General features: G+C 46.8%; 2 protein-coding genes across 6 annotated transcripts in view; one reads left to right on the top strand and one right to left on the bottom strand.

The window, feature by feature from the left end:
• Nucleotides 1-113: 113 nt before the first annotated feature.
• Nucleotides 114-3,678, bottom strand: Smpd2 (sphingomyelin phosphodiesterase 2). Of its 2 annotated transcripts, none has more exons than XM_036169323.1 (10): nt 2,900-3,678; nt 2,376-2,472; nt 2,195-2,271; nt 1,852-1,909; nt 1,658-1,747; nt 1,381-1,463; nt 1,132-1,264; nt 944-1,048; nt 587-740; nt 114-492 (listed from the first exon to the last, which is right to left on the bottom strand). In XM_036169323.1, the coding sequence occupies exons 1-10, from the start codon at nt 2,947-2,949 to the stop codon at nt 140-142; spliced, it is 1,200 nt and encodes a 399-aa protein (XP_036025216.1). In that variant the 5' UTR covers nt 2,950-3,678; the 3' UTR covers nt 114-139. The 2 variants fall into 2 exon arrangements, with proteins under 2 accessions (XP_036025216.1, XP_036025215.1); XM_036169322.1 differs by having other exon boundaries at nt 1,852-1,945; nt 2,900-3,676.
• Nucleotides 2,836-19,041, top strand: part of Ppil6 (peptidylprolyl isomerase like 6) — a 32,269-nt gene continuing 16,063 nt past the window's right edge. Inside the window, exons 1-6 of one of the 4 annotated variants that reach the window (XM_036169326.1) lie at nt 3,512-3,529; nt 3,933-4,164; nt 7,270-7,365; nt 10,874-11,062; nt 15,635-15,697; nt 15,796-15,943. In XM_036169326.1, the coding sequence (XP_036025219.1) occupies nt 4,030-4,164; nt 7,270-7,365; nt 10,874-11,062; nt 15,635-15,697; nt 15,796-15,943 (631 nt within the window). In that variant the 5' untranslated portion in view covers nt 3,512-3,529; nt 3,933-4,029. Of the gene's footprint in view, nt 4,165-7,269; nt 7,366-10,873; nt 11,063-15,634; nt 15,698-15,795; nt 15,944-19,041 lie in introns of all 4 variants that reach the window. The other 3 variants (XM_036169327.1, XM_036169324.1, XM_036169325.1) reach the window with 3 other exon arrangements.

Below are 19,041 nucleotides of genomic sequence, written 5' to 3'. Positions count from 1 at the left end.
CATGGGGATGATGGGAGAGCAGGTAATGAGCCAATGCCCTCAAGTCCACAGGTAACAAGGCCACTGACCCTCAGTTCCCATCGCTACCTCTGCAAGGAACAAGGTAGAGCCACGAGGGTGTGTCAAGTTTTATTGTTCTTCAGCTTGGGGCTAGGTGAGGCTCTGAGCCTAGGTCCTGGGTCTCCCTTTCCCTTCTCAGAACATGCTGGAGTTCGGCCTGGGCCCGACATAAGCCTCTGGCCTCCTGCCTGTGGAAGATGCAGACTGCACCCGCTCCCAGCACCAGCCCCACACTGGGTGTCCAGAGCATTATGGCCACTTCCCTGGCCCCTCCTCCTACAGCCAGGACACACAGCAGCACCAGGAGGAACAGCCCCCAGACCGTCACACAGCCAGCGAAGGCAGCCCACCAGCGAGCTTGAGCCACGCCTAGCCCCAGCTCCGTCCATGCCTCCCTCAGCACACTGATCAGTGCTGACCTTTCAGACGGTCCTAGAACAAGGAAGAAGAGCAGAGCAGGGCAGGGTCAGAATGGAGGCTGGGCTGTCCTGAAGTAGAAAGGGTAAGGGGAAGCTGACTGACTCACCATGGGCAGGACTGGGGTCCTCCTGAGGGGGGCTGTGCTTCACATACAAAGTGGCCATGAGGGCCTCATGATCAGAAAGGGGGGTGCCATTGCGGGGGTCACAGCCTGTAGTGGTTTTCAGAGTCTTACAGTAGATGTAGAACCCGGAAACTGCCTACGAAGAGCAAGGACAGAGAGACTTATACTCTCCCAGAGAATCAGCTCACGGTTCCCATTCCCCAGCCCTCGGGGGCCCAAGACGCCATTCCCCAGCCCCCGGGGGCCCAAGACTGCACCAGCTGAACTAAGGATCAGCACGGGCTGGTGGCAAAGGAAGAGCGTGGAGAAAGGTATGCTGGGGGCGGGCGAGAATCTGACCTTGTACAGCACATAGTCAATGCGGATGCCGTGTGGAAATGGTCCCAGGTCCTGCTGGCTGACATAGCAGTTTGTGGGTACCATGGTACAGCCGTCTTCAGAGCCCTAGGGAAACAGGTGGCTAGGACGGTGCGAGGCAGGAAGACTGGAACATGCATTTCGAGAAACAGTCAGACAGGGCCTCTCACCTTAAAGTCCTGAGTCTCAACGTAGGCATCGCGAAGCCCGGTCCACTCTTTCAGGAGGCAGCAGCCCAGGTCTTTGGGGTGCATGTTGAGGTCCCCACACAACAGAACCACATCTGCATTCTTGGATGTGTGGCTGGGGGAGCAGAGGGATGAGAAGAAAATTCTTACTATCTGCCCTCTCAATGAAACCAGCCACCGCTCTACCCCAGTCTCCACCCCATGTCCCCTGTCAAGCCCAGGCTCACACACTGGATGAACTGGGCCAGTTCCCAAGCTTGGACCACTCGGTGTGCTAGGTAGATATCCTTCTGTCGACTGTACTCGGCGTGCAGCTAAAGTGGAACAGGTGAGATTAAGGTTGTCTAAATCAGACTCGCATCTGCCATTTGGCATGGAGTTTGGCACAGAATGGGTGACCCTTGCCGTGGCTACCCTCTGATCCCATGCCTCACCCCAGTACGGTCTCCTCTCTACCACAGCACTGGGCTGCCTGTCCCAGAGCCTAAGCCTGGCTAGCTTCACTCACGTGGGTCACGTAGACGTTGAGTACCAGTCCATTTAGATGGAGCACCAGCAGCCCCACAGCCTTCCCACAGAACCAGTCTCCATGACAGACCTACAGACCAAAGACAAACTCAGAGCACTGCTACCTCCTTCTGCCAAGGTCCCGGGAGGGCTGCATCCAACTTGTGTTGGCAGAGGTAGGGGGGAGACCCTTACCATGTAGGGGTAGCCATTCAGAGTGTAGACATGCTGGATAAGTTCCTGGATTGGGTGTCTGGAGAACACACAGAGGCCACTGCCAATGATTCCACTGAAAGAGTCAAGTCTTGCTTAAGAACTAGAAAAGCAGGGAGGGGAATACCCAGCCCTCTTCCCCTCCCTTGTCTCCCAGCTCTGATCAGCAACTTTCCTCTCGCCCCAGAACAAAGCTTAAGACAGCAGCCCTTGCAAGAGGATGCGGGGACAGCCTGAGAGGAAGAGGGTGATAGGTACAAGCCAGAATATGGGAGAGAGAAGAGCTTCCTGGTCCGAAAGCAGGCCCCAGCCACAGACTCTTCACCTTCTGAAGTAGTGTGCGTCTGGGTAGGTGAGCGATAGTTTTTGCCTTAGGTACTGGAAGTCCTGCTCACTCCACACCTGAGGACAAAGGTGAGGATGCTAGCTTGGACTTCGTCCCAGAAAGAAGATTCCCCTCACCAACCCTGCGCCCTCCCCCGAGCCTTGCCTGCCTACAACCTCACCTCCTGTAGTAGTGCCAGGTCGAAGCTTTCCAAGTTCAGAAAATCTCCCAAGCGCTTCATGCGGTCAGCCCTGTGTTTGCTCAGGTAAGGGATGTCCCTAAAAAGAGAAGAGCCAGGGGCTGGAGAGATGGCTCAGCAGCTAAGAGCACTGATTGCTCTTCCAGAGGACCTGGATTCAATCCCCAGCTCACAACTGTCTGTAACTCCAGTTCTAGGGGGTCTGGCATCTTCACACAGACACACATGCAGGCAAAACACCAATGCACATAAAATAAAAATAAATTAGAGAAGAGCCAGGCTCCGGCAGATGACTGACGCCTCCACCCGAGCTCTGGACGATGTGGACTTTGGTGACCGCTGCCACCACCTGAGCTCTGGGCTCTGGACAATGTGGACTTTGGCGGTTCGGGAAAGACAGGGTCGTGGTTCGGCTGAAGAAGGCCTGTTTCCTTCCTAGGCATGTGCGGGTGGGGACAGGAAGGTGTCCGTCCCCGAGGCCACAGCCCTCGCCTGGGCGCACTTACCAGCAGTTGAGGTTGAAAACCCTCAGCCGTACAGAGAAGGTGGGTTTCATGGCTGGGGTGCTTCGGGGCACCGGCGGCGGCGAGGCTGACGGAACGAGCAGGTGTCCGGCCCTGTCCCGCGCTGCACAGTCCCACGAACGCGAGCCGGGGGCCACTCCCGCGTAACCGGGACAACAGGCCTTCCGCCAACCCGGAAAGGAGGTCAGCTGCAAATCCCGGGCGGGCTGCGCCAGACCGCCGGCTGTCCCAAGAGGGGTCCCGGGTGGACCGCTCCAGGTCCTTCGGTCCCTCGGCGGGTTCCGGGCACCGCGGCCGGCCTACGGGTGCCTCCTTTGGCCCTGGCCGGGCTTCACCAGCAACAGGTTCAAAGTTGATGCGAGGCTCCGCCCACGCCAGCCGCTCAGGCCCCGCCCCTTGCGGGCGTTGGGGGCGGGGCCACGCGGTTGCCGTGGCGACTGGCAGTGTTTGTGCTCCGGGCTGTCGGCGGACGCTGCCATGGCCGCGCGGCAGCCGTGCCGGCCGAAGCCCCCGCCTTGCCCCACGAAGTTGCCGCCAGAGCCGCCGCTGCGGGTGAAGGTGGTGGGTCTCTTCAAAAGCTCCAGCTTTCAGGTGTCGAAGACCATCGCTGAGGTAACCCCTTCCCCCCCCGGCTCTACGCGCGCGCGGCAGCCCCCTGCCTCGGTCCCGCCAGCGCTGGCGGGGCCACGTTCTGCCTTCGGGCTGGGTGGGTGTGTAGAGGACAAACGCAGGTCGTGGGCAAGGGCGACCCGGAAAGAGACAAGCCAGCGCTCAGAACCGTACGTGGGGGAAAAGGTCATTTCCGCGCACCTATGCCTCGAGAAGCTAGTCCACGTGCAGTTTTGATTGAATTGCGGATTTACAAAATTCAAGCTTACGGAAATATCCTACCGCCTAACCAGCTGATTTAAAAAAAAAAAAAATCAACTCATTGTGATTTTTGGTAATTTTATTCTGGAAGTTTCTTTATAATTTCTGCAGTCTAACAGAACCCGATGTTTCTCGGATTCTTAAGATGGCCCAGACGTGCTTTGAAGAATCCATGTATGTCTTTGTAAACACGCAGAATGATATAAAACACTTGAAGAAAAACAAATCTAGCCAGGTCAGTCATGCTGCAGCACACCCGCAACCTGAAAGCCGGAGGACGTGGGAGTTCAATGGTGAAACACACACAGCTCAGACCCCGCGATCTACCTTTCGTGCTGGTTTTTCCAGACTGCCCAGTTGGTTGCAAGGACAGCCAAGTAGGATTCACCTTCAGAACCCCGTCTCTTGCTTGCTCCACCATCCACAGAGTCATGGGCTGTTTGTGTGCGCAGGAGGAGAAAGGTTTCTTGGTTCTGTTTGTTTAATTTTTATTGTTGTTTTGAACCAGGGTTTTTATGGCCAAAGGGGTATTTCAGAGTTTGAGGGATATTTTTCTTTCTTTCTTAGTTGCTTCTCTTAAGGCATGTTGTATTTCCTGTCGCTGAACCACACTGTGAAGCGGCCGTCAACAGGACGGACCCTAACAGAGCCAATTGTTTTTTTGTGTTCCACCACCACCAGGGGCCAAGACCTCTGCCCCATTTTACTCCACCATCCTATGTTGACTCATGTGTTGCTTTAATCATCCCTCAGGAAGTATGTCCAGTCTGGTGGCCAGCCAATCAGGGCCCTACCCAGCCACAACCAGGAACTGTTCTTGCTGTTTTCAGTCAAACAGACCCTGACACAGCAACCACAGTTGCTTACCAGATGTCTTGAGCCAGTCATAAAATGATTCTTGTACCAGTCACTTCAAAGTACACTTAACCACAGCTGGAATTCCCCAAATCCTGCTTAAAAGGAGACCGCGGAGCTTCTCTTGGGGTTGCCATTTGCCACTTTGTCAGATGGTTTGACCCCAGCATGCTGGAATTTTTTATTAAACGCTCTTGTTGATTGCATATGTGACCGGTGGTCTTTTATGGGCCTTCCCATGGACCCTAACAACTGCAGTGAAGGTATTTGCATTGTTTTTCCTCCTGTGAGGTCCAAATAGTAAACACGTTGGTGTTCTGGGGCACAGTCTCAGACTTGACCTTGTAAAAGCAGCATGCCGAGGCATGGTAACAGGCCTGTAACCCTGGCACTCAAGAGGCCAAGACAGGAAGACAGTGAGTTGAAGGTCAGCCTGGGCTACATAGCAATACCTTGTCTCTACAACAAGGCAAAGAAAGCATCAGCCACAGGACGTAAGTAAATAATAAATAGTGTCCCAATAAAACTTTACTGTAGATGCTATGTTGGACTTACATATAATTTTGATGTAACATAAAATATGGTTCATCTTTTGATTGTTTTCAGTCATTAAAAGATGTGAAAATTATTCTTGGCTTGTCAGTTCTTTCGAAACTGTACAGGAATCAACATCTACCATAGAGAATAGTAACTCAAGAGAATGTCTGCCGGGCGGTGGTGGCGCACGCCTTTAATCCCAGCACTCGGGAGGCAGAGCCAGGCTGATCTCTGTGAGTTTGAGGCCAGCCTGCTCTACAGAGTGAGATCCAGGCCAGGCTCCAAAACTACACAGAGAACCCTGTCTTGAAAAACAAACAAACAAAAAAAAGAAAATGAAAATGTCTTAATATTCCAATAATGTAATTTTTCCTTAAGTTTTTTTTCCTCTTGGGACTATATTCAAATATGAAAATGTATCAATGTAAATTCAGTTAGTTCTAGCAAAATTAAGAATATTTGATTATACTCCTAATATATTTGTGAGTAATCCCAGATGCCCGATTCATAAACACATTTAGACTTATAAAAGGTAAGGATAAATATTAGCATATATTTTAATCTGGATGTAGTCCACTCTACAACACATGCTGTATTATGAGCAAGCATAATGGGACTTGCTTTGAAGACTACTGATTTTATTATTTATTCTATCTAGTTCTTCACTTAGAAGCAGTGATCATGCTGTGGGTTGTCTAAAACTGAACACAGACTGTGGAACTAGCAAATGGTTGTGCTGTTTGGATACCACAGTCTAAGAAGGCAAATGACCAGGTTGCTGCTGCCATATTGCACCATCCCAGAGTCTGATGCACTGTCACCCAGGCTTTCTCCCTCTTGAAATGTTCATACTCTGTAGAACATGCCAGGCCTGTACCTTTTTTAGACTACAACAGGGCCTCCAAGCATTATCCTTAGCAAGTTCGGTTCCCAGCACCCATTGACCAGCTTACAACCACTTATAACTCCAGCTCTAGGAAAGCCAATGGCCTCTTCCGGTCTCCATGAGCATTAACTACCTCCTTACCCCACCCCAGTACACACATACACATAATTTTTAAAAGTCTTTTTTAAGAGTAATTTTCTCTGATTCACACACATGTAAAATGTTTGGCTGAAGCACACTCAATACTAAAACTTATTTAGAGGCTGAAATGCATTTGACATTGCTGCTTCTTTTCTTGAATGGCATAACCACAATAGTGTCCTTTTGGCCATTCTCCTTCGTCAGTAAATTAAGACAATACTATGTATAATGTTTTGCTACAAATCAAGTACCTGTAGATCTTCTGAGATTTAGCAATTTAGTTTAGGGAAAAAAAAATAGTTCTAAAAGAACAGAACAGATCCCCAAACCATTGGTATAAACTCATTTACTGAGCTGTGTCGATGGCACTGTGTACCAGATCTGGTAGCAATATAGGAAGACTAAGACATGCCCATGCCCTCTAGATCTTGTTCCCTAAAGGTAAGAGACAAACCAGTCGGGTGAAATGATTTGACAGGGCCTCTGAGAACAGGCCAGGGCATGTCAGTCAGGCAGTGCGGCCCGTGGGTGCCGTGTGAAACTACCAGAAGAGCCCATGTAAATCTGGAGAAATGAGTTTGACTTTAAAAAGAGACCTTAGGGGCTGCGGTGATGGCAGGGAGTAGAGTACTTGCTGAGTTCAGAGTCCTGGTACTCATGTGACAGCCAAGCTCAGCGGGACTGCTCTGGTCACCCTAAGCCTGATAAGGAGAGGCCAGCAGCTCTCAGGTGCGCTCCAGCCAGCCAGGATAGCTGAAACAGACCTAAGTTCAACGAAAGACTGGAGCAGAGAAAAGGAAGACCTCTGGTCCCCACATGTGCATGTATGGCTAGTGTGCTCTGCCTGGTCCCTCCATGTGCATGCACAGCTATGTGCCCTGCCTGGTCCCCAGACATGCAAGTATGGCTAGTGTGCCCTGCCTGGTCCCCAGACATGCAAGTATGGCTAGTGTGCCCTGCCTGGTCCCTCCTTGTGCATGCACAGCTAGTGTGCCCTGCCCCCTGCCAAATAAATGATTAAATACATAAATGAGAACTTAAACTATTCTATCTTGTAACCTAGACTCTGAAAAGTAATTACCCATCCAGATTTGAAGATCCTGTGATAGTTCCTCTTCAAGAATTTGCCTGGGATCAGTATCTACAGGAGAAAAAGAGGGTAAGGGATATGTCAGCATGGGGGATATTGACAAGTCCACTTCTCTGTGAATTATTTGTGCAGTTTGGGAAAATGACAAACTCCAGCTATAATTAGTTCTCTTAATTAGGAACTTTCCCTAAATTATTTTAATCATCTTCCCAGATATCCTTCCTAAGCAGTAAAATATTTGCAGAATACTTTTGAAGGTGGCATTTGAGAGAGATGAGTTTTAAATTGTCAGAGATGGTCACCCTTCTTTCTTTATGTGTTACTCCCACTTCCTCTGATACTCTGGCACTCAGCTTAGGCAGCCTGGCACTTAAGCTGGAAAGTGTGGGTATGTGTGTCACGGAGACAACCGGGTTGTGTGGGGCTGTTGGCTGAGGACCTCTCCTGGCAGTGGCTACCCTCCCATGAGCAGCTTGTCCTGCTTGGACCTTGGTTCTCCACATTACGTCTTTAACAGTACTCTTGGAGAACCCAGGCCTGCCTGGAGGGTGGCAGATGGCTTACCTGACTCAGCCACGTGTCATATGAGGAAGTCATAGTAAACACTTATATGTGGTGCTTAAGGAATGGAGGACACTACTCTAGCATAGGTGGGTAGGAAGGGGGACATTCAATGCCTTCTACAGTTAGGAGGAACCAATGGTCATGGTTTGCTTGGGATACAGGAATTCCAATGTTAAACTAAAGCAATTTAAAGCAAAGTGGGACAGTTGACCAACCCTAACATAAGACAGTTTTTCAGTTATTAATCTTTAATTAATAATATCTGTGTGCATGGGTGTTTTGTCTGCATGTATGTCTATATACCACCTTCATGTCTGTGCCCATGAAGGCCAATAGAGGGCATTGGATCTTGGCCTGGAGTTAAGAGACAGATGTGAGCCACCATGTGGGTGCTAAGGAATTGAACCCAGGTCCTCTGGGAGAGCAGCCATCTCTCTAGCCCCCACATAAAATAATTTTTGCAAGTTTTATAGTCAGGTTTATATCACTGACTAGCCTCACATTCTCTACCTACTATGGCCTGTGGTTTACATTCATGCAGCTGTGCACATCCCCACCATCCTACACACCCCATCTCCCTCCCTCCCCAGCCAGGGCTACCTGAGGATTGCCATACACTCCCCTGCATGCCTCTGCCCTCTAATCTGAATGAGGCTCACTAGTTCATCGTAGTTGCTTTATTTGGTCTCTTCCCTCTCTCCTCTCTCTCACCCTCGTGCCCACACTTGTCACCTTAACTTTTAGTGTAAGCCATGTCTTGTGTGAGATGTAGGCTTCCTAGCATATGCGGTCCCAGTGAGTCAGTTCATTAGGTTTAGCTGCCTTATGCTTCCACAGAATGTAAGGCTTCCCTAAGAGCACAGCTTCAGGGGCCATGGGAAGGCCTATCTCTCCACTCCAAAAATTAAAAAATGAAAAAGGGGACAGCATCATTAGTAGTTAGTGGCAGAAAGCTCTAGAAAACATCAGAGCCAGGCTCCTACATTGAAGTCTCCCCATGTGCATCTAGAGAGAAAGTGTTTATATCTTGACATGTCTTCTTTGACATCCCCCCACCTCACAGAACAAAATGTCCACGGTTACATTTTCCCCTCTTGTTATTGGTTTGGGGCTTGCAATATACAACACCAGTAATTCTCCGTCAATCTAAACGCTCCCAGAGACTGCTTAGCCTTTATCAGGGATTAGCCATTGAGCACAAACAAGTTTGCTCTCTAGAATGGAAAGCTGGAAGCAGGTTTTGAGGAAGGCCCAGGAGTCAAGTCGGAGGACATCAAAGCTCCTCAGGGGAGCTGGCAATGCAGCTGGCCGGGAAGTCGTTGCCCAGACTCGTACTTCTCCTGTAGTCTTGAGACCTGCAGTCATGTTACAGGGAGGAATCTGTATACACACAGCTCAGCGTGTACACACTGCCACTGCTTGTCGGTTAACCCATCCTAGATGGTGCCCAGAGAGCCCCCAAATCTCTCTGTAAGGAGGGGACAGCGTGGGAGGGGATAAAGAGAGACACCAATACCATAAATCTCAGAGTCAGGCTGACCGGAGGAGCAAGCCTGAACTTGGAATGACAGCCTTTGTTCTTTGTAAGATGTGCTCACTGAAGACGACAAGGGAAGGCAGACATGAGGTGCTGATCCTGTCTCCCAGACAGTTTTCTGAGTAAAGCACAGCTTAAAGATTCAGTTCCTGTCCCCTGCTCAGTGGTGCTTGTGGTGACAGGCAGCAGAAACTCCAATATTCTGGTTACAGAACCAGCATCTCCCTGGATACCACTAGGGATGCAGATTCTCCATCAGGTCCCATGGGCTAGCCAGACAATCCTATGGACCACAAATCAGATTCTACTAAAATTTGCAAATGGCTGTACCAGGTCACTCAGGGTTTCCCAGGGATGGCACTAGAAGATAACAGGCCATATATTCTCAGGGGTTGGTGTTGCTCAGGCCACACTGGGGATCTAGGAAGTTGGTGGCAGCATGGCATGGAGGAAAACACTAATACACTTCATCTTAAGTGGCTTAGGTTTAACAGTGTTGGGGAAGGTGAGTTTTCTTCTTTGTCCCTGATTATAGGAACTCCTGTTGGCCCTCAGGAGGCAGTTCCTAAAGATAGTCCTTTCTATCCAGAATAATCACCGTCTCATGCCTGGGTCCCATGTCTTTTATTGCACACACACACACACACACACACACACACACACACACACCTCAGTTCTTTGCATTGAAAACCATATCTTACTCAGATCCTCTTCCAAGAATGCACGCAGTAAAAAAAGTGTGCCTCATAAATGGAGACAGGGACTGCTTTGGATTCACAAATTAATGAAACAAGTGTACTATGTAGATATGTTATTATTATTACCAAATTTTATCTACCTATGATTGTAATAGTTTAAAGATTGCTTTCTAGGTTATTCTCTGTTCTTCAGTATATTAAGAGTCTCAAAAATGTTAAATTCTTTTTGACTGCAGAATTCTGAAAAAAAAAAAATTTAAGAGTTATTTATTTATTATGTATACAGTATTCTGCCTGCATGTGTCCCTGCAGGCCATAAGAGGGCACCAGATCTCATTACAAGTAGTTGTGAGCCACCATGTGGTTGCTGGGAATTGAACTCAGGACCTCTGGAAGAGCAGTCAGTGCTCTTAACCACTGAGCCATCTCTCCAGCCCTGAAAAATGTGTTTTAAAAAGTGTATTTTAAAAGAGTTAATCCTGCTGGGCAGTAGTGGTGCACACCTTTAAGCCCAGCACTCGGGAGGCAGAGCCAGGCAGATCTCTATGAGTTCAAGGCCAGCCTGGGTTACCAAGTGAGTTCCAGGAAAGGCACAAAGCTACACAGGGAAACTCTGTCTCGAAAAAACAAAAAACAAAAAACAAAACAAAACAAAAAAACAAAGAGTTAATCCTGTAGTTGGCAAATCAGGCTGTACAGTTAATCTCAAGCTCTTGTTTGTGGTTTTAGAAGTTTTTTTTCCTTTCTGTCATTTCCCCCACCCCCCATTTCCCTGTAGGACCTGAAGGGTGAAACCTGGGTATATTCCTCCTATGTGATGTGCTTTGTTAATGATCAATTCCTGGGAAACGCATTTGACCTGAAGAAGTGGGCCCAGAAGGTGTGGGACGTAGTTGATGTTCGACCCTCTGCACTGTATGAGGCACTTACTTTGAATTATGCCACCAAGTTCTTGAAAGACACCAAGGCAAGTTACACAGACTTTTAATAGAATTTTTCATCATTTGTATTAATTCAGCATTAATTGTTGATGTACTCTCAAAGGAGATACACCAAGAGATTAAGATGTAAACCCCTAGTGACCTTATTAAGACCAGTTGCAAAGGATTAAAGTTCAGGGTTTGGCCAGGCAACATGTAAAGCAGATGTACGTCACAGCAGACTGTTTCTCCTCCGCTTTCAAGATGTATATGATGAATTACTCCTATTAGAACGTAAACACCCTTTGATATGCACCCATAGTCTTCGCTTCTCAGGAGACTGAGACAGGAAGATTGTGTGTGCCCATTATTCTAAGGCCAATCTGGACAGTATAGCCAGACCCCGGCTCAAAGCAGAGCAGGAACTGGTGACTGTTGTTATGGGGAGGGTCTGTGAACCACAGAATGCCTGACTAGTTGTCTCTCGCCTCCCCTGCTATGTGGTAACTTGGGCCATCGGGCTGTAGAGTAAATAAGGGCTTTACCTGCTGAGCCATCTCACTGGCCCTGTATGTGCCACATGTGTGCAGACACTCAGAGGCTAAAAGAGGGTGTACAGTTCCCCTGGAGCTGAAGTTAAAGGCATTTGTGAGCCCCTTGATGTGGGTGCTGGGAACTGAACTTGTTTCCTCTGGAAGGGCATCAAGTGTGGTTATCATCTGAGCCAACTCTCCAGCCCTGGCCCTGAAATACTTCAATTAATATTTCTAAGTGAGAGCTACTGCATTGAGATTAAAAGTCTGAAAAGAATTCACTAAGACTGACCATCAGCCCCTGAGTAATTTGATCTACAGAATGAGGACTGTCATAGGGTTTCTGTTGCTGTGAAGAGACACCATGACTATGGCAATTCTTAAAAAGGAAAACATTTCATTGGGGCTGGCTCACAGTTTCAGAAGTTTAGTCCATTATCATCATGGCAGGACATGGAGGCATGCAGGCAGACATGGTGCTGGAGAAGGAGCTGAGAGTTCTACATCTTGATCCACAGGCAACAGGAAGTGAACTTTGTTCTACAGTCCAGATCCACCTGTCCAGGATGGCACTGCCACATTAGGCTGGGCCTCTATCAATTATCAATAGGAAAATTTCCTACAAGCTGGGTGTGGTGGCACATGCCTTTGATCCCAGCACTCGGGAGGCAGAGGCAGGTGCATCTCTGTGAGTTCAAGGCCAGCCTGATTTACAGAGTGAGTTCCAGGACAGCCAGGGCTACATAGAATGACCCCATGTAGGACTTGAGCTGTGCAGAGGCAAAGACTTTGTCTCATGACCCTTTTTTAACTACTGCCTTGAACAGGAACTCAGAAACACAGGAGGTACCCAGTGAGTGTTTGGTTAAATAAACAATGCATTTTTTAAATGCTGAAAACTCTGAGGTATAGAGAATTTATTGTTCATGGTTAATTCCCAAAGGAACAGGAGTCCCGGCAGCATGTCGTGGTCCCCTGGAGTGTCAGTGGCCACAAGGAAGGCAGAAATAGTGGTCGATTAGGCTGAGAAATTGAGCCTGAAAACAAGTCTAGGTGTCAGGGGTCTGAAGTTACTGTGCCTAACTTAAGAAACAAAGATATATATGCTGCAATGGTGCTGACTCCCGGAGTTCACAGGAAAACTTTAGGATGGCTTTAGAAACCAGGTAGGTGAAAGGACAAACAGCGCTGGTGGGTCGGCAGGCATGGTGGAACGAGCCCGGCTACGACTACCAGAGTTAGCAAGAAACCAGGCCTGGAGAGACAGAAAGATGACGGGAGCAGAGCAGAGAGGAAACAGAAAAGAGAGAGGGTGGGGCCCCGTGTGCAGCTTTTTTTTTTTCTTTCTTTCTTTCTTTTTTTTTTTTTTTTTTTGGTTTTTCAAGTCAGGGTTTCTCTGTATAGCTTTGCGCCTTTCCTGGAACTTGCTCTGTAGACCAGGCTGGCCTCGAACTCACAGAGATCCACCTGGCTCTGCCTCCTGAGTGCTGGGATTAAAGGCGTGCGCCACCACCGCCACCGCCACCCATGTGCGGCTTTTTAAGGCAGAGATTGTGTGACCACGAGGCGGTATCACCCGCACCCCGCACCCCCCCTCCCATGATGTAAGACCTTAGACTCGGAGAGTGAGAGCAGGATCCTAACAGTAGGAACAAGGGAGGCCACATACCAGGGAAATGACCAGAGCCATGCCAGAGGAATATGTGGCTGGTGTGCCACCCCACATCATCAACCACTAGCCCTAGGTTCATGCTGGCCCCATCATCATGGAGTGTGGCTTCTCAACATTTTTCGTATCTTTATAATACTTCCTGAGCCCCAGGGCCCCAGGAACACTTGTCCAGCAAATCTAGGCCATGGGTCCACAACTTGCCTGTCCCAGAGCTGGAGGAGGGAGAATCTGGCCCCTGCGTGTTCTGTCAATGCTTGTGAAACCCAATGGGATGTTGCCCAGACAGGAAGGATGGTCAGGTGTTAAGTAGGATGGGAAAATCCAGGAGGTCGTAAAGAAAACTGAGGCCGGATGCTGGTTTACTATCTATTCTGAAGCGTGGAGATTTTGTCCAGAAGGAAAGCAGGCCAGCAGAGCTTTCCATAGACTACGACATAACACTCTTTGCTTTGGGGTGTGGTGGTTGGAGCTGTGCCAAAGCAAGCTAGTGTCAGGGTAGGTGTTTGGAAAGGGCTGCGGTGAAATTAGCTAGAAATAATGAAAGCGTGAATTAACGGAGGACCTAGCTTCCTGAGAAAAGACTAAGTGTCTTCACAGAGGGTGGATGCTCTTGTTTGTTTCCTGCTGGGACTGTCCTGCTGGGCAAGTCTGTTTGTGTGTTTGGCTCCTGGTGACTGGATGTTACTTTGTATCGCATTCATTTGTCTCTGTCATGAGCATTTTCAGAATTATCTTTGTTTTTTCCTTTTGGTTGTTATTTTTAAAGTAGGGACTATAAGTAGCCCAGGCTAGCTGCAAACTAGGGATCGCCCTGCCTCTCTGGAGCTGAGATTAGAAGTGTGTTCTGCCAAGCTTGTCTAGAGTTGTCTGCTCCTGACAGCCCTATAAATAAAGATAGTCAGTTGAGGCACAGGGAGGTTAATTGTGCCTGATAGACTGTTAGTTCATTTCCCAGTCAGCCACGGTTTCTGCCGTTGCCTCTTGTCCCTCCGAAGTATGTGAGGTGTGCTATAGTCTGCCTCCTGTTCTTTAGCATAGCATTCTTTGATAGTTTAGAACTTGGAGTACAGGAGCTAAGAGGCACAGACCAATTAATTCTGATTAGTGAGCACATGGCCAGCCTGGAAGCCTGGAAGCCTGGAAGCCCAGCTCTCGGGAGGCTGAGATAGGAAGATTTCCACGAGTTCAAGATCAGCCTAGGCTATGGCTATGTAATGAGTTCCAGACCAGCCTGGGTTGGACAGTGAGACACTGTCTGAAAAAACTTCAGAAAATCTTAGTCATACCTAGTATGCTTGTAATACTTCCTTGCTAGATGCCAGACAGCAAGAATTTCAGTCTTTTAACAAACAAACAAACAAACAAATAAATAAATAAATAAATAACATAAAAAGGTTAGAGTGACATAAAACAATACACTGTATTTTGAGAAATATCATGTGTTTTCCAGATTTTTGAGGAAGAAGGGAGGGCAGTTACATACTGCCTTAAATTGGTATTCTATATGTGTCAGAGCTGTCCAAGATCTGAAACACCGTTAGATGTACAGTGGTCCCCAAGAGCTAAGTGGGGAAAGACAAGCGTATTCATTTTGGATGCCTTTCTGTTTTGTTTTGGTTTTGAGACAAAGTCTTGGTAGCCTGCCTAGGCTGACCTTGGACTCACGGCAGCCGTCCTGCCGTAGCTTCCCAAGTGTTGGGATTACAGACAGGAACCACCATGCCCAACTTTGGATGCCTTTAATGTAGCTATGCAAAGCCTCAAAACCCATCATCTCTGCCATGACGTACACCACGTGACAACATGTGAGGATGACTGAACAGGAGAGGGTGCATGAGAGTAACTGGGAAGCACACCCCCTCTCTTCTGGGACCGTGGTGCCAAAACTCTAGTGGGAACAGTGGTTGTATTTTCCCAGTCAGAAGGGGTGTGGCTTGGCTCCATGTGGCCACAACTGTCTCTGAAATCCAGGACACACAGTCACCAGCTCCACGGCACTCACTTGGCTCTTTTCCCAAACCTACTCAGCAAAGAGTGAAGAATCCTTAGTCTGTTTCTGTCCGCAGGGAGACTGTCCCTTGTTCCTGCCCACACGGAACCCTGCGTATTTCTAGGTCATGTGCTCCCAGGCTTGCATGATAAGTTAACATTGTTCAAAGCTTCAGCACTAAGAGGTTTTTAAATGATTGTGTAATATACATTATCAAGACTTGGTAAAATAAATTTAAAAATTCCTTTAGGTCATTAAATTTACTGTTGTTATCTGTGAGTATTATGGTTTAGATTGTACTTGCTGTTATCTGTTCATGTTGTGGTTAAAATCTTATCATTAAAAGAATGTTTTATTGTTTTCAATATTTTTAAAGCTTACAAAACACTGACCTGTGTTATTTTTTTCTCAATAATTTTAATAGCATGATTTTGTGTTCTTGGACATTTGTATTGATCTTTCTCCAATTGGAAGACTGATTTTTGAGGTAAGAGAATTTTGCTGTTTTTTTCAAATAAGTTTTGAGGAGTCTGTAATTGATAAAATATTGAGTAATCATTGAAACCTTTCATCTTTATTTTGTAGCTATTTTGTGATACATGTCCCAAAACATGTAAAAATTTTCAGGTCTTGTGCACAGGAATGGCAGGGTTTTCTGAGAGAGGTGTAAAGCTTCATTACAAAGATTCGATTTTTCATCGAGTAGTCCAGAATGGTTGGATACAAGGAGGAGGTAAGCTGCAAACTTTAAATATGACATCTAAGCAGAGTGCCCTAGGGTTTATTCCTTTACCTTTATAACATTCATAAAGAATTAGGCCTGACCTCCATTTCACAGAGATCTGTCTGCCTCTACCCACTGAGTTCTGGGATAAAGGTGTGTGCTACCATACCCGGCCTTGGATATTCTTTGTGTGTTGGGGGTAGGGCATGGCATACGCAGATGTGCATGAGGTCAAACCTGGTGGGGGCTTGTTTGCTCAGGCTCTGCCAAGCACTTACTGGCCAGTAACATGTTGGATTTTAGGGATGAAAAGGAATTAGGTTCAAGAGACAGGTGTGAAGGTGAATTGCCCTTCAGGCAAGAGCTGGGGTTCTGGAGGGAAAACCTTCAGGACTGCTAGACAAACCCAAGTGTCCATTCTTTTGTTGCTGTTATTGTTTGTTTGTTTTCTCGAGACAGGGTCTCTCTGTCTAGCCCCGACTGTCCTGGAACATACTGTGTACACCAGGCTGGCCTCAAACTCACAGAGATCTGCCTGCTTCTACCTCCCAAGTGTTGGGACTAAAGGCGTGGGCCACTGCCCCAGCTGTTCATCTAGCTTCTTTTTGGTAGGTTCTGGAATCCAACTCAGGTACTTATGCTTGCCTGGGGAGCACTCCACTGAGTCATCTCCAGCCCCAGAACTAGATATTGATAATAATAGATGTATAACTTAAAGGATGTTTCATATGGTCAAGTAATTCACTAGCATATTTGTATTTTTTAATCCCTAATTTAAGTTCTATTTTCAGGAACATCGCAAATTAAAAAGTGACATAGAATAAGATGAAATTTTTTAAAATCAAAAACTACTTTTAAAAGTTAAACTAAATACATTGAAATACCTAGAATCACATTTTAAGAAGCATGCTAAGGATGGAAATTTGAAAATGGAACAAGGCTGGACCAGGCCTTTAATCCCAGCACTCAGGATGCAGAGGCAGGCAGATCTCTGTGAGTTCAAGACCTGTCTGATCTACATAGTGAGTTCCAGCACAGCCAAGACTGTGTAGAGAGATCCTATCTCAAAAAACAATAGCAACAATAACAAAAAGAAAGAAAAAGGGGGGGAGGGAAGGAGGGATGGATGGATGGATGGATAGATGGGTTGGTGGGTGGGTAGTTGGAAGGATGGGTGAGTGGATGGGTGGATGGGTAGATGGGTGGGTGGGTGGGTATGTGGGTAGATAGATGAGTGGGTGGGTGGGTGGATGGATGGTTGGATAGATAAAAGAGAAAGAGAGAGAGAGAGAGAGAGAGAGAGAGAGAGGAAATCTTTTTTTGTTTGTTTGTTTTTGTTTTTTTGAGACAAGGTTTTGCTGTGTAGCTTTGCGCCTTTCCTGGAACTCGCTCTGGAGACCAGGCTGGCCTCGAACTCACAGAGATCTGCCTGGCTCTGCCTCCTGAGTACTGGGGATTAAAGGCGTGCGCCACCACCACCTGGCCTGAGAGGAAATCTTATAAAGAAAAGAAGTATAACCAATCCTCAAGAGAGACTGTGTTGGTTTGGTGAACTGACTCAGCAGATAAAGGCTCTTGATGCCAAGCCTGATGGCCAGATTTCATCCCTGAGATCCACATAATGGAAGGCTAGAAGTGTGCACTAAGGTATTCTTGCATTGAAATACACACACACACACACACACACACACACACACACACACACACACACACAGAGATGTAGGCATCTCGACTCCCCCTCCTTTCCAGTGTCCTCTCAGTTTGGCTCTCCTGCCTAACCTCTACCTGTCCAGCTATTGGCCAGTCAGCCTTTTTATTAACCAATAAGAGTAATACATATTTACAGTGTACAAAGTTTGTTCCACAGCATTTCCCTCTTTTTGTCTAATTAAAAAGGTTTTAACTTTAATATAGTAAAAGTATATATAACAAAAACAGTTATTAATTTAAGTATTACAGTTACAATATCCAGTCCATGTGTTTTTGGCAAATTTAGAGAAAATACTCTTGTTTATATTATCTTTGTGTGTCTAAAGTTTTATACCTAATTTACCTTTTATCACAACTAAGGAAAACTTTAACTATGACTATCTAGTTTTCAATTCTGTCAAAGACCCCAGAAGAGTAAAAAGGTTACCTAATGACAGATATATCTTGCTGCCTAGGCAGTCACCCAACGTTCTTCCGGTTGGGGCATCCCTCTGTGGCCTAAAGGCCTAGAATATCTGACAGACTTTTCTGAGAAGCAGGGAATTTTGAAGGACTGTCCTACCTTGTCTTGGCAAAGTTTGACAGTCATTTTCTTATGTGTCCTACTGCTCCAGTTTGGACAGTACACTGCCAGCAATTGAGGTGAGGACAGTTTCTTTGCCCAAATGGCTAGCTTTTGCAGAAAGAAAGTAAACTCTATACAGAGTTTCTTTGATGCCCATCATCTTCTGTTGAAGTAGATTGGTGCTGTCAGGAACAGACATGTCTCACTGTCATGAAAAGCCTTAGGTTATTAAACATATTAAATGCCATATTTTGTAGAATTTTATAGTGTTTGAAGACCATCTATCTATCTTTATATATTTGTGCATGACCTTGAAAACATACCTAACATGACTATAAGTTTGACTATTATGGATGTTAACTATTAATCTGTATTTCTTAATTATACATTACATTTTTAAATATGCTGCATAAACACAATACCCCAAGCAATGTAAAATATTTTGAGATTAATAGTTGTTTTTTTGGATTAAAGAAGATTTAATAATCTACCCTTTTTTCCTATCATTCCTATATCAGAGAGAGCGAGAGAGTGCTTAATCAAAGTAATGAAAAGTTTGAAGACAGCTGCTGCTGAGTGATGAGAGAGAGAGAGAGGGAGAGAGAGAGAGAGAGAGAGAGATATCAATTAATTAAAGTAATAACAGTTTGAAAAGCAGCTACCCACTGAGAGTTACTCTCAGGGACTAGGTTTCAGTTGCTCTATTTTTTTGTTTTTTGTTTTTTGAGACAGGGTATCTCTGTGTAGTTTTGCGCCTTTCCAGGATCTCGCTCTGTAGACCAGGCTGGCCTCGAACCCACAGAGATCCACCTGCCTCTGCCTCCCGAGTGCT

This window comes from Onychomys torridus, chromosome 19 (genome assembly GCF_903995425.1).
Source record: "Onychomys torridus chromosome 19, mOncTor1.1, whole genome shotgun sequence".
Lineage (NCBI taxonomy): Eukaryota > Metazoa > Chordata > Mammalia > Rodentia > Cricetidae > Onychomys > Onychomys torridus.
The sequence above is the reverse complement of the archived record's forward strand: the minus strand, read 5'-3'. Positions and strand labels throughout refer to the sequence as shown.

Bases quoted from the DNA above. Each gene is read 5' to 3' on its own strand.
- Smpd2 (XM_036169322.1), bottom strand. From the start codon at position 2,949: ATGAAACCCACCTTCTCTGTACGGCTGAGGGTTTTCAACCTCAACTGC. The intron at 1,464-1,657 runs GTGAGTGAAGCT...GTTCCACTTTAG, and splicing joins TCAACGTCTACGTGACCCAC to CTGCACGCCGAGTACAGTCG. The intron at 493-586 runs GTGAGTCAGTCA...TCCTTGTTCTAG, and splicing joins GGACCCCAGTCCTGCCCATG to GACCGTCTGAAAGGTCAGCA.